The sequence below is a fragment of the Myotis brandtii genome, unplaced genomic scaffold (genome assembly GCF_000412655.1).
Source record: "Myotis brandtii unplaced genomic scaffold, ASM41265v1 scaffold49, whole genome shotgun sequence".
Taxonomy (NCBI): domain Eukaryota; kingdom Metazoa; phylum Chordata; class Mammalia; order Chiroptera; family Vespertilionidae; genus Myotis; species Myotis brandtii.
In genome coordinates, this window is record NW_005368707.1 from 6,856,742 (window position 1) to 6,869,207 (window position 12,466).

At 41.4% G+C, this 12,466-nt stretch overlaps 1 protein-coding gene across 2 annotated transcripts in view; it reads left to right on the forward strand.

The window, feature by feature from the left end:
* Positions 1-256: 256 nt before the first annotated feature.
* The window catches only part of OPTN (optineurin), a 44,354-nt gene continuing 32,144 nt past the window's right edge, over positions 257-12,466 (forward strand). For both annotated transcript variants that reach the window (XM_005876577.1, XM_005876578.1), the window contains exons 1-5: positions 257-463; positions 1,140-1,342; positions 6,355-6,537; positions 8,499-8,572; positions 10,628-10,762. In XM_005876577.1, the coding sequence (XP_005876639.1) occupies positions 298-463; positions 1,140-1,342; positions 6,355-6,537; positions 8,499-8,572; positions 10,628-10,762 (761 nt within the window). In that variant the 5' untranslated portion in view covers positions 257-297. The remainder of the gene's footprint in view (positions 464-1,139; positions 1,343-6,354; positions 6,538-8,498; positions 8,573-10,627; positions 10,763-12,466) is intronic.

Here is a 12,466-nt window from a genome sequence, read left to right on the forward strand (position 1 = left end):
ACCTGATCATCATGATATGCCCTCTCTTCCTCCTCCATATTCCAGCTCCTCACTCCACCCCTCTGCACACCCATATACACAGACATACACATGGACACACATACACACTGAAGCTAGGATATACCTTTTTGTTTAAAAAGTAGAATCATAAATGTTCAATTATATTTGGAGAGAAAGTAGGCAACTCTTGGGGTATTTATTAGCAATTGCTAATGCATTTGGGGGACTCTTGGGGACCCCTTGCAGAGGGGGGACAGCTATTTTTCAGTTTGTAACTTTTTCATAGGAACTGCTGCCATGTCCTACCAACCACTTAACTGCCTGACTGAAAAGGGGGACAGCCCCAATGAAGCCACAGGAAATGGACCCCCCAATCTGCCTCACCCAAACCTGAACATGTTTACTCCAGAGGAGCTGCTGCAGCAAATGAAAGAACTCCTGACTGAGAACCATCAGCTGAAAGGTAAGCAGCACCTGGCACCTGGCCCCCTGTGTTTCTCCATTCATCCCAGGCCTTCCCGAACCTAATCCCTTTGTAATAAGGCTTGTAGGTGAACTCCCTATTCTCTGTTTGAATCCCTGGGGGCAGGAAGAGTACAGCATTTAGCTTTTAGTAAGGCTAACACGGTTTTCATTATTTACCTTTGGGTACAGGTCAGAATAAAAAGTTGTTTTTTTTTTTTATCTCAGGGAAATGGCATAAAGACATCAGTTAGCCCTAAAAGGAAAAAGAAAGAAAAGCTGCTATTATTTCAGTTGGTCCTAAATACTGCCTTGTTAAGAGGAAGGATTCTAATATTATGCCATGGCTTTTGGCAGGTCCAGTGTTCAAATTTAAGAGTCACAGATGTTTGTCCGTCTAGTTAGTTATTCACAGGTACTTGTGCTATATGGCGGCACCCAGGTCAATCTTACTTTATTGAGACTTTGGAGACATTAGACCTGCTAGTCCTGTCCGGAAGCAAAAACCACTCATCTTGCCACAGTCCTTCTTCTGACTGACCCTTGGGCCCAGACCCAGCACGGCATCTTTCAATTCAGAGCCTCAGGTTGAAGTGGCTTGAGGGGCGGTTTGATTCGTTAAGTCCAGTTTGTGTGACCCCCTTGTTGTGTGACCCCTTACTCTGAATCCCATACAGAAGCCATGAAGCTAAATAACCAAGCAATGAAAGGGCGATTTCAGGAGCTCTCAGCCTGGACAGAGAAACAGAAGGAGGAACGCCATTTTTTTGAGATCCAGAGCAAAGAAGCCAAAGAGCGTCTAATGGCTGTGAGTCATGAAAATGAAAAATTAAAGGAAGAACTTGGAAAACTAAAAGGGAAAACAGAAAGGTCATTAGAGGTGAGCAGACAAATTAGTTGGGATTTTATTTTACTAATATTTGTAGTGGAATCTTATTTGTCTAGACTTCTAGATCAAACCCTTTTATGGTTTAGATTAGATGGGTGTTTTGCATTATCTTGAAAGAAATGTTCTTGCTGAGAAGATTGGTTGTGATTTTAAGGGTCATGAATAATCTCTTGTTGGGAGAAAGAAATTTGTAAAGCTTTGACCATAATGATTTTAATCAGAAGAATGTTGAGGTTATAAATCACTATTTTGTACTCATTATAGACAGAGCAGAAGGACCTCTGCTTAGAACCGTGCAAGTGTTAGTTTTTGATGTATATCTTTGATATAAAATTACATTTTTAAAATTTACTGTCCTAACCAGTTTGGCTCAGTGGATAGAGCGTAGGACTGCGGTCCGAAGGGTCCCAGGTTTGATTCCAGTCAAGTGCTTGTACCTCGGTTGCAGGCTCCTCCCCAGCCCTGGTCGGGGCGCATGCAGGCAGCAACCAATTGATGTTTCTCTCACATTGATATTTCTCTCACATTGATATACTCATGGGTCTTTCCCTCTCTTTTCCACTCTCTCTAAAAATCAATGGAAAAATACCCTCAGGTGAGTATACATACATACATAAATAAATAAATAATAAAATAAAATTTATTATAACTCAGAATTTTTACTTATTGACCTTGTCCTTTCTCTCAGTCTAAAACAGATTCTTTGCTTTAAGTTTTATATTTACTTCTGAAAAATGGTTTGACAAATGTCGTGTTGTGATAGGAGATTATATAAGGTTGCCATGTTTTCATTGACCCAAAGAATCTAGGAAATGTGCTCACAACCAAGACTGGGTGTCAAAGATGTTAGTGAAAAAAACAAATCAGAATACATGTGAAGCCTCTGCCCATACGCTAACGCTCACTGCGTATTATTTGTTTTGGTGGATATCTACTGTCCAAACCTACAACTTAATAACCCTTTGGAAGATGCAGGAGCCCTGGGTTAATTGAAGGAGATGTAATCCTGGATATCCGTGATTTTTCTTGAGACTTTACTTTGAACTTTGTTGATCTGTAATTTCTTAGACGAGTAAAGAATACAGACAAATACAATGGAAAGAAAATAATGAAAAAGGGATGATATTAAATAATCTAATGAATGAAAAGTTTTTTAGAACAAGATCATAGTTTATATCAATGACCTACTCATCAGCTCATGCTCATGGGACAATGAAAACATTCAGCTTTAATACATTTATATTTGTATTGGAAATGTTTCACTGTTGACGGGGTTTATCACCTCTGATGCTTCAATGTGTCTTACAGTTCCAAGAGCATTAAGTCACTTTTCTTGGGGAAATCTCTCATTCTCCAAATATTTTTGAGGTACAGGACTCTGAAGAAATGATCACCTGGAATACATAAGTAATTTTCTGTTCTCTGGAATGAAATACCTTACAGATATATCCCTTGCCTTTTGGGATGTGAGCTAACAGTTGGCTTCAGCCATTGGTGCCTATCACATTGAAACCAAAAAGGAAGCTTCCAGAAGCAGTTTGTCTACCTGAGGTAGTCTGCCTGTAGGTTTTGTAAGAAGTTGAGATCAGAAGCTAAAGCTCTAGACAGCTTCTTTCAATCCAGATGATAAGTTGAAGTGAGCTACAAGCAGGACTCAGAAGTGAGTCCTTGAGACCAAGGACTTGGAAGTTTGGGACAAAGAGACACTTAAAGCTCTTCAAGACTCTTGGTCATCAGCTTTCTCCCCCAAACTGTGCCTCCCAGGCCCACACCTGTCTCCTTGCCTCTTCCTTAATTTTTGTTTCATGGGTCATTTGAGATGATTTTTTAAATTTAGGCGCTCATCTTCCTGACTTAGTAAAGGTTTTAAGGCAGTGGTTCTCAGCCTTCTGGCCCTTTAAATACAGTTCCTCATGTTGTGACCCAACCATAAAATTATTTTCGTTGCTACTTCATAACTGCCATGTTGCTACTGTTATGAATCGTAATGTAAATATCTGATATGCAGGATGGTCTTAGGCGACCCCTGTGAAAGGGTCGTTCAACCGCCAAAGGGGTCTCAACCCACAGGTTGAGAACCGCTGTTTTAAGGCCTTGGACTTCTCTCATTCATGCTGACCCATCTTTGCCACTGTTTCTACAGGAAATGCCCCCCAGCCATCAGGGCTTCTCATGCCTCTGTGCCACTCCAGGCCAGGGAGTTGGAATTTCCTTTAGAGAGCTGCATTCTGATCCTCAGGGTGAAGCTGAGGCATTAATGGTCTGTCCGATTTCACTGAATTACTATACATTAGTTTTTCTAAGGAGTACTTTTTAACTCTTAATTGCAGATTACTAGGCAAAGGTCATTAGATAGACTTTTCTTCTTGGATTATAAAATGGCATAACAACCTGCACACATTGCCAGGACAGTAGGATAGAGACATTACACAAATACACAGAAAGACTGGAAGCTGCTGTGTCCCACAAGGTCAACGGTAAGTGCTCAAAAATAATGACAGTGTAACAAATAGTGGAGTGGGGGTTGAGATTTGGGAAAATAAACCATAAGAGTTCTATTCCATGAAGGCAGGGAAAAGACTCCCAGTGTTAAAATGGAGAGGAACTTAAAATGTTATCCTACAAGGTGTTTATGGACAAATAAATAGATTCATAATTTCCCAAGGATAATTAAGAGATGCTCACAAGTGTGCAAAAAGACAATTAACCTGACAGTCCGAGATTCTAGTGTCATGACCTCATATCACTGGTCCTCAGACACTTGTTTAAAACTCTCTTCCCAGGAACATACTTTCATAAGGAGACAGAAAATTCAAATAAAGCTCTAAAGGCTTCTTTAAAATAATAAAATAAAACTTTCTTACCTTTCTGCCAAGGTAGTGTTTTTGTTTTGTTTTTTGTTAATCCTCACCTGAGGATATTTTTCCATTGATTTTTAGAGAGAGTGGAAGGGAAGAGGAGAGACAGAGAGAGGAACATCGATGTGAGAGAGACACAGCAATTGGTTGCTTTAAAGGGCACGCGCCCTGACCAGAATCGAACCTAGGACCCTTCAGTTTGAGGACCAATGCTTTATCCACTGAGCCAAACCGGCTAGGGCTATGCCAAGGTAGTTTTTAAAAGTCCATTCTATCAAATGTCCCCCGAGAGGTCAGGTAGATAAATGTAAAGATTCCTATGTGGCATAGTCTTGCCCTCACCTGCTTACTTCCTAATTCCAGGCTGAGCAGTGTCTTTCCTTGTATGTTTTCATTCTTTTACATGTATGTTTCCACAGTGTGAGTCATTACTGAGAGATAGCATAAGCTTGGAGCCTTTCTTTGTCCACCTGACTTTGTTTCACAATGAGTTGCTTTTCTCTAAGGCTTGTGGTAGATTCCTGGCAAGAGACTGCTGCAAATGAAGAAGAGCATGATCTTGATGGTGGAGGGGCACTTCCCTGCTACACTTTTTAATATTTCATAAACAAGCTGGTTTATGATCCAGGCACATGCCCTTCTGACACTTATTGGTTCCACTGCTAGCCTTTGGACCTGTTTGCCACTCCTTAGGAAATCTGTCACAGAGGGTAAATGTGTTTGTGTGTAGGGGTCAATTCTCTAATGTGTTGCGTCATCTGATAATCACAAGTGCATGCATTTCTGGTGGTGCCAAGAGCAGTGAAGGTTTCCTGAGGAGGAAATCCGAGAGGACGAGAAGGTCACAGCTGGAAGAGACCACAGAGACCATGGGGTACTGTCTTTCTTTCTAACTCAAGAAAACTGAGGCCAAGACATGAAGTGAATCTACTCAAGGCAACACATGCACTGATTAGCAGAGTGTGCCAAGCAAAACACCGCAGCTAAACAGGGTCTTGCTCTTCTGACTTTGTCATATTCAGTAATTGCAACAGCAGGAACACAACATGTACTTGACATTAGTGAAATATTAACCTTTATAATTAATGTTTATAGGGGCTGAAAATTTTTTTTCCATTTTGTTACCAGCCTCTGAATTGTCAATTTGCTTATTTCTCACTGGACTTAACGTTTAACAAGCTTAAAACAGCACAAGGTTTTACAGTACCCAGACTACATTCCTGGGAGAATTTTGAACCTTTCGTTGTTTTTTGCCAGTACTGTACCAGGTGATATCCTTGGTGCTTTGCCTTCTGAGTAGACATGACAGGTACGGGGAGAGTGATGATGGGTATACATTCGTGTGTGCGGGGAGGGGGGGAGCAAGAGGTTGAATTGTGGTAGCTTTTTGTCCTTATTTTCTAGTATTTTGGGACTATAACTTACAATTCTGCCATTGACAAAGTTTGGTTGTTTTTTAATTTTTTTTTAACTTACTGCAAAAGCACCCTGGTGGGGTAGCATGGTTGATTGGAGCATCATCCTGTACACCAAAAGGTGGTGGTTTCCATTTCTGGTCAGGGCATATGCCCAGGTTCCAGGTTAGATCCCCAGTCAGGGCGATTACTCTTTCTCTTTCATCTCTCTCTCTCCCCCACCCTTCCCTCTTCTTCCTTTTCCTCTCCCTCTCCCTCTCCCTTCCTCTAAAATTGATTTAAAAATAATAAAAATAAAGCATTAAAAAGTTACTTCAGAAACACTGTCTTTTTTATTGAATTTATTTGGGTTAACAAAATTATACAGGTTTTAGGTGCACAAGTCTACAACACATCATATGTACACTGTATTGTGTGTTCACCACCCCAAGTCAAGTCTCCATTGTAGGTGGTTGTTATTATGATATCAGATTATTCCAGCATGCTGAGGAAGCATGTCTTTCTTGTCATGAGGTTTAAAAATTTTTTTTATTATTTGAATACAATAAAATTATATTAAAATGTTTATTTTAAACGTTATGTCAAAATAAATTGCCAAGGAAACGTGAGAATTTTCACTGTAAAGCACAGGGAAACAAGTTGTTGAGAAACTGCCTTGCAGTGGGCATGGGGCACTGGAGTTTGGTGCTGGGGCCTTAGTTTAATGTGCTTTCCTCTTGGTCATTTCCAGGAACCCACTGGGGACCCCCAGGTCCCCGAGGCAGAAGCAGAACAGGAAATGGGACAACTGAAGACCCAAGTGTCACGACTTCAAGCTGAAAAGGCAGATCTGCTGGGCATTGTGTCTGAATTACAACTCAAGCTGAGCTCCGGAGGCCCCTCCGAAGACTCCTTTGTTGAAATAAGGATGGCTGTAAGTATTTTGGTTTTGTGTTAAGCAAATTCCAAAACCTCACCTAGGCAATTGATACAAATACCACCATTTCTTTCTCAACACAGGGAAGCCACTTAGTGGGGACATTTCAGTAGTAAAGGTAAATTGGCTCTTGTTTTTTAAGTATAACACAATGCTTGTGAGGGTTATCATAGCTGAAATGGAAAAACATCTGTTACCTTTTATGACAAAATAGCTAGTCCTTCTTTTTTTCGTCCTCACAAATCAGACATTTATGTGACTGACCTAAAAGGCAAAAGAAAAGCATAATCATTTTCAGACCAGGTCTCAAAGCTGTGTTCAGCATTTCACTTAGGTGAGCAGAATCGTGATCAGATGCAGTAAATGTTTTTAAAACATTTTTTAATATTAGAACCCTCTTTTCAAACAAGGTCTTGTGAGGAACCATGGTTTGTTAAAAATAAGTGAAGAAAAGGAGCAGAGCTCTGCTGGTTGTAGGGGGAGAGACTATCTCAGCTTCTCTAACAGCAGCTACTCAGGAACCTGAGAACAGAGTTTGAAGCTGATGCTCTCTAACTCCCATTTATGTGCCACCGAAATGAAGTGAGCTAAGCGAGATGGCATGTCCTAGCCTGTGTGCAGCACCCATCGTGGCTGTGTCTGGGTGTGTGGCAGTCCTACTAAAATCGTGGATGAACCACAAAGGACTTCTTGCTACTAAAAAAGAGTGAGAAGAGGGGAAAAACATGTGAAGGTCCAATCATCTGTCATACACACTGTCATTTTAGCTTTGTCAAAGTGCATGTCTGATAAAGAAAAAGAGATTGTGTCTCTGAAAGAGAAAAATGTACCTTGAAGATGGGGGGACAGGTGAAGGAGTTGGAGGGACAATTTGCAAAAAGCTAAACTACTGATGTGTCTGAAATATTAGAGTGTGACTTCCTTTACTTCCTGATTCATTTGCTGCACTAAAGATTGATAGAGTTGGAGAATGGCTCTTAATAACTTTGTCATCCATGCCCCCTAGTAAATCTAAGCATTAAAAGTGGCTGAAATTAAGAAAATTAAAATACCATTTGAAAGCACACTTTGCCAGAATATTCTTTCTGCAAGTGACTAAAGATTAGGAAACACAAGTTTGATCAAAGAGCATTAACCTTCTGCAAATAACTGATAACATCCAGGAAGCCCAAAGGGCCTATCAGAAGTTTCCAAAAGGCTCCTGCCTCCAGGGCGCGTGGTGAGCATGGTATGTTCCCTCACTGATGAGTGACAGTTATTTTTAGTGTAAACCTGTTTTTCTTGGCCTTGCTTCTGTGAACTGGATAGCACTGCCCAAAATTTAGGAAGAATGCACACATTCAGAACTATCCAGAACATCTTTGTGCATTTTTGGAAGATTATCCTGCTACCTCATTAGAATAGAATTGCCCTTCAAGTCATTGAAGTCGTCTTAATCCTCTGGTTTCCTAAATGGCTCAAGATGCATAAGGTTTCTAATAGGAGCTGATTTTGTGTTCTGTGAGCCGTGTTCACAGAAAACTGCCTCTTTTTCAACTTTGCTTCAGGAAATTCTAGCATTTTGCATTTTGAAGGACTGTACAGGAAAGGTGTGTGGAATAGTTGTCACTAGCTCCATGTGACCTTAACCTAGGAAAGAAGGGAACTGCCAAAGAGAGCAGGAGATAAGCTTTCATGTCATGGGGTCAGATTGACTGTGCTGAATGAGAGGAGACCAACCTTCGTCGAGATATTTATAATCCCGACAGGGCATGTGGGGTGAGGGAAGGGTACATTTCCATTCCATTTGACTGACCGAATTTAAACATCTCACATTTAAATGTTTGGTAGGCTCCTTAGGTTGAATGTCATCAAAATTCTTGATCTTTTGACTTTTTCCTTTTTTGCCTTTTTATCTTTTGATAACATTTGTCTTGTAGACATATTGTATTATATCCCTTTCATTTCTGGTTCTACAGGAAGGAGAAGCAGATGTGGCAGTGAAAGAAATCAAGACGAGTCTTGGGCCCACGAGAATTGACTCCATTGACACGTATGTGAAGAAAGACTTGGGCTGTTGGACAGGCTTACCGGACAGTCTTGTCACTTCCAGGTCCCCACTGAGAGGTCAAACATGGGCTGAAAAAGTCACTTATTATTAATTCATACCAGGACCTCTCAAGAATGTTGGGTTAAAATGCTGTTTAATGTTGTAGCTAAAACTGGCAGAGAATAAGAACAATGTTTGATGCCTTTTCAGGCTAACTAACCCTCACCCTCAAGGTGTTTCTTCTCCTTCAGATAAAAAGTGAAAGACCTCTGCTTCCTAATTTGCATACAGTGCAGTTTGAGCTGGACCAGGCTGCCCAGCCTGATAAGTGGGATATTTCCATTTCCTCTGCCCTGTTCATTCCTGAGTACAAGCCACGGTGACTGATACTAATGGGTAATCTTCCATAGCAATGACTATCACTGCGCAGAGTCTCTGGGTGTTTCTTGAAAGTGCCCAGGTATTTTACCTGTGGAGTCTCAGGTCAAGACTCCTAAATACTTATTAGGAAGTAGACCTTGTAATTGATGGGGGGACTTTGAGGGGATGGTAGAAGGACTGGGCCCCTGAGACTTGCATGTAGCACTCCCCAGAGCAGGCTGTTGGCTTATCCTCTATACGCCGGTTATTACTGTATTAGTCTACAAGAAACAGACAGTTATCTGAAAGTTTCTCTAAGGATCTCTTCCCTCGTAGACTTAAAAAGGAATTATTTCTCTTTATTGTTGAGGGTTTTACAGATGACCCCGTTCCCCACCTCCTAGACTTTTAATATCTTTTTTCTATAACTTGATGAATGTATTTATAAAACATGAAAATGGGTTGTTGTTTTTTCTGTTATGCTCCCAAGCCCTGGTATAAGGAAGAAAATAAGTATTAGCTAATACCCTTCCTTCAAGCAGAGCAATTGGCATAAATGAACGTTATTCCCATTTTTAGTTAGAAATTCCTCAGTTTTTCTCTATATTACTTTTTTTTAAATATCAGAAGACTTTACTGGAAATGGAGGGAAGGAAGGAAGCCCTGTTTGAAATTTCTAAGCCACTTCCTCCTCATTTAGATCCATAGGCACAGACCACTTCCTCTTTCAGGCCACAGAGCTGTTTTTTATTGCAGCTTCTTTATCCTGTTTGAGACTATATTAAGGAATCAGATAGTGATTTCTAGGTTTGCAGTTTGAGCTTAGGAGTTGGGAACCAGAATTTACTCCTGGCTGTTTATTAGATGGATGAATTTGAATAGATTACTGAAAGAGTAGCTGCCATTGGCATCAGCATAGTCATCTGGAATGTTTTTTTTTTTTGTAGTGATGGTCATGGTTTTGTTTGCTTGTCATTGAACTGCCTCTAGATTTAATCACATTTTGAAATCAAGAAAAATATTTGACATACCAATAATGCCTACATTTCTCTGCTCTAATCATTTGAATTTTTTCTTGACTTGAGAATGTGGTGCTTTTGTCAAGGTGGAGAAAGGCCAGTGGCCTGCATGTCACCACCAGCAGCATGTGTGCTGTGTACTTTTTTTAAAAAATATATTTTATTGATTTTTTACAGAGAGGAAGGGAGAGGGATAGAGAGTTAGAAACATCGATCTGCTGCCTCCTGCACACTCCCTACTGGATATGTGCCCACAACCAAGGTACATGCCCTTGACCGGAATCGAACCTGGGACCCTTGAGTCCGCAGGCTGACGCCCTATCCTCTGAGCCAAACCAGTTAGGGCTGTGCTGTCTACTTTGACTGTGGTTCTCTTGAGACTAGTTTTCTAGGAAAGCTGGGCACCGGAAACCAGGACTACCCCTGCTTCGCTGTTTGTGTGGGTCCTGTGGTTTGCTGCTGTGAGCACGTGCAGTGTAAGGCAAGCCTACTCCTAGTCTCCACTCTTTCCCTGGAAAGCATGGAGGCCTGTAGCACGGGGGTCAAGGGCCAGTGCTGCTTGTCAGTAAATGAGAGTTAACTGGAGAGTATTCTGGAAAGCAGTTCCTTTAAGTTTGTTCCAGTTATATTCTTAGACTCTGACATTTTTGTTTTCTAACTCTATACCGCCTTGATGTAGGAGCAGATCTCCAGAAGGTGCCAGGAGTTGTTTGGAATCTGAGGAATTAACTGTGCGCCAGCTCCTGCTTTGCTTGAGGGAAGGGACCCAGAAGGTGGAAAGGCTTGAAAAGGCACTGAAAGAAGCCAAAGGAAGGTAGGAAATAGGCAACTTGAAATATGCATACACTGCTTTTGTTTTTTTAATTATAAGTCTTTTAAATTTATCTTTATTGTTGAAAGTATTGCAGATGTCCCCTTTTTTTCCCCATTGACCCCCTCCACACTGCCCCCCTCTAGCCATTTACCACACTATTGCCTGTGTCCATGGGTTATGCATAGAAGCATATATATCCTGAAACACCAGTCAGAAAGAATGTATGCACTCCTATGTCCATAGCAGTACTATTTATAATAGCTAAGATCTGGAAACAGCCCAGGTGCCCATCAGTAGATGAATGGATAAAAAAGCTGTGTACATTTACACCATGAAATACTATGCAGCTGTAAAAAAGAAGGATCTCTTACCCTTTGAGACAGCAAGGGGGGACCTGGAGAGTATTATGCTAAGCGAAATAAGCTAGTCAGAGAAAGACAAGTGTCACATGATCTCACTTATATGTGGAATCTAGTGAACAACATAAACTGATGAACAAAATAGATCCAGAGATATAGAAGCATGGAATAGACTGACAAATCTCAGAGGGTAGGTGGGTGGTAGAGGACTGAGGGGTAGAGAGAGATTAACCAAAGAATTTACATACGTTGCTTTTTTAACAGCTTTTTGAGGTAGCATTAAGATACCATCCAATTCATCCCTTTAAAGTGTACATTTCAATGATTTTTAGGATATTTACAGAGTTATATAACCATTAGCACTTTGTAATTTTAGAAGGTTTTTCCCCCAAATAAGAAAACCAGTAGTCATTAGTGCTCATTCCTCTCCGTAATCTTTCTCTTTGAGGATTTACCTATTATGGACATTTCATATAATTAGAATCATAAAATACGTGGTTTTTTGTGATTGCCTTCAGGTAATGTTTTCAAAGTTTATCTATAATATAGCATGTATTGGTTTTTCATTTTTGTTGCCTAATAATATTCCATTGTATGACTAGACAACATTTTGTTTATTCATCAATTGATGAACATTTTTGTTGTTCCCACTTTGTGCCTATCTACACTAATAAAAGACAAACATGCAAATTGACCGTACCTTCACTGTGCCTTAAGCCATGCCCACCAGCCAATCAGAGCGACTATATGCAAATTAACCCAACCAAGATGGCGGCTGGCAGCCACGGAGCTGGAGCAAGCAGGAGGCTTGGTTGCCCCAATGATGGAGGAAGCCAGGCTTCCCAGCTGCTGCGGCGGCTCTGAGCTCCACTCAAAGCAACAAAGTTTCAATTATAGAAGATAAATAAACCCCAGATACCTGCTTTCAGCCAGCCGTGGCCACGGAGCTGGAGCGAGAAAGGAGTGGGTTGCCCCTGGCGATGGAGGAAACCAAGCTTCCCTCCCGCCCGCCCTGGCCTGCTCTAAGCTCCTCTCAAGGCTACAAAGTTTTAATTATAGAAGGTAAATAAATCCCAGAATAAATAAATAAATAAAAGAAAAAAAGGAGAGGCTGGGAGCTTCCGTCGCTGGGGGGGGCTTGGCCATCCTGAAAACGGCCCTCAGCCCCTCACCCAGACTGGCTGGGCACCCCAGTGGGGACCCCCACCCTAAAGGGGGTGTGGCCAGCTTGAAAACAGCCATCAGCCCCTCACCCAGTCTGGCCAAGCACCCCAGTGGGGACCCCACCCTGAAGGGGCTGTGGCCAGCCTGCAATCAGCCCTCAGCCCCTCACCCAGCCTGGCCA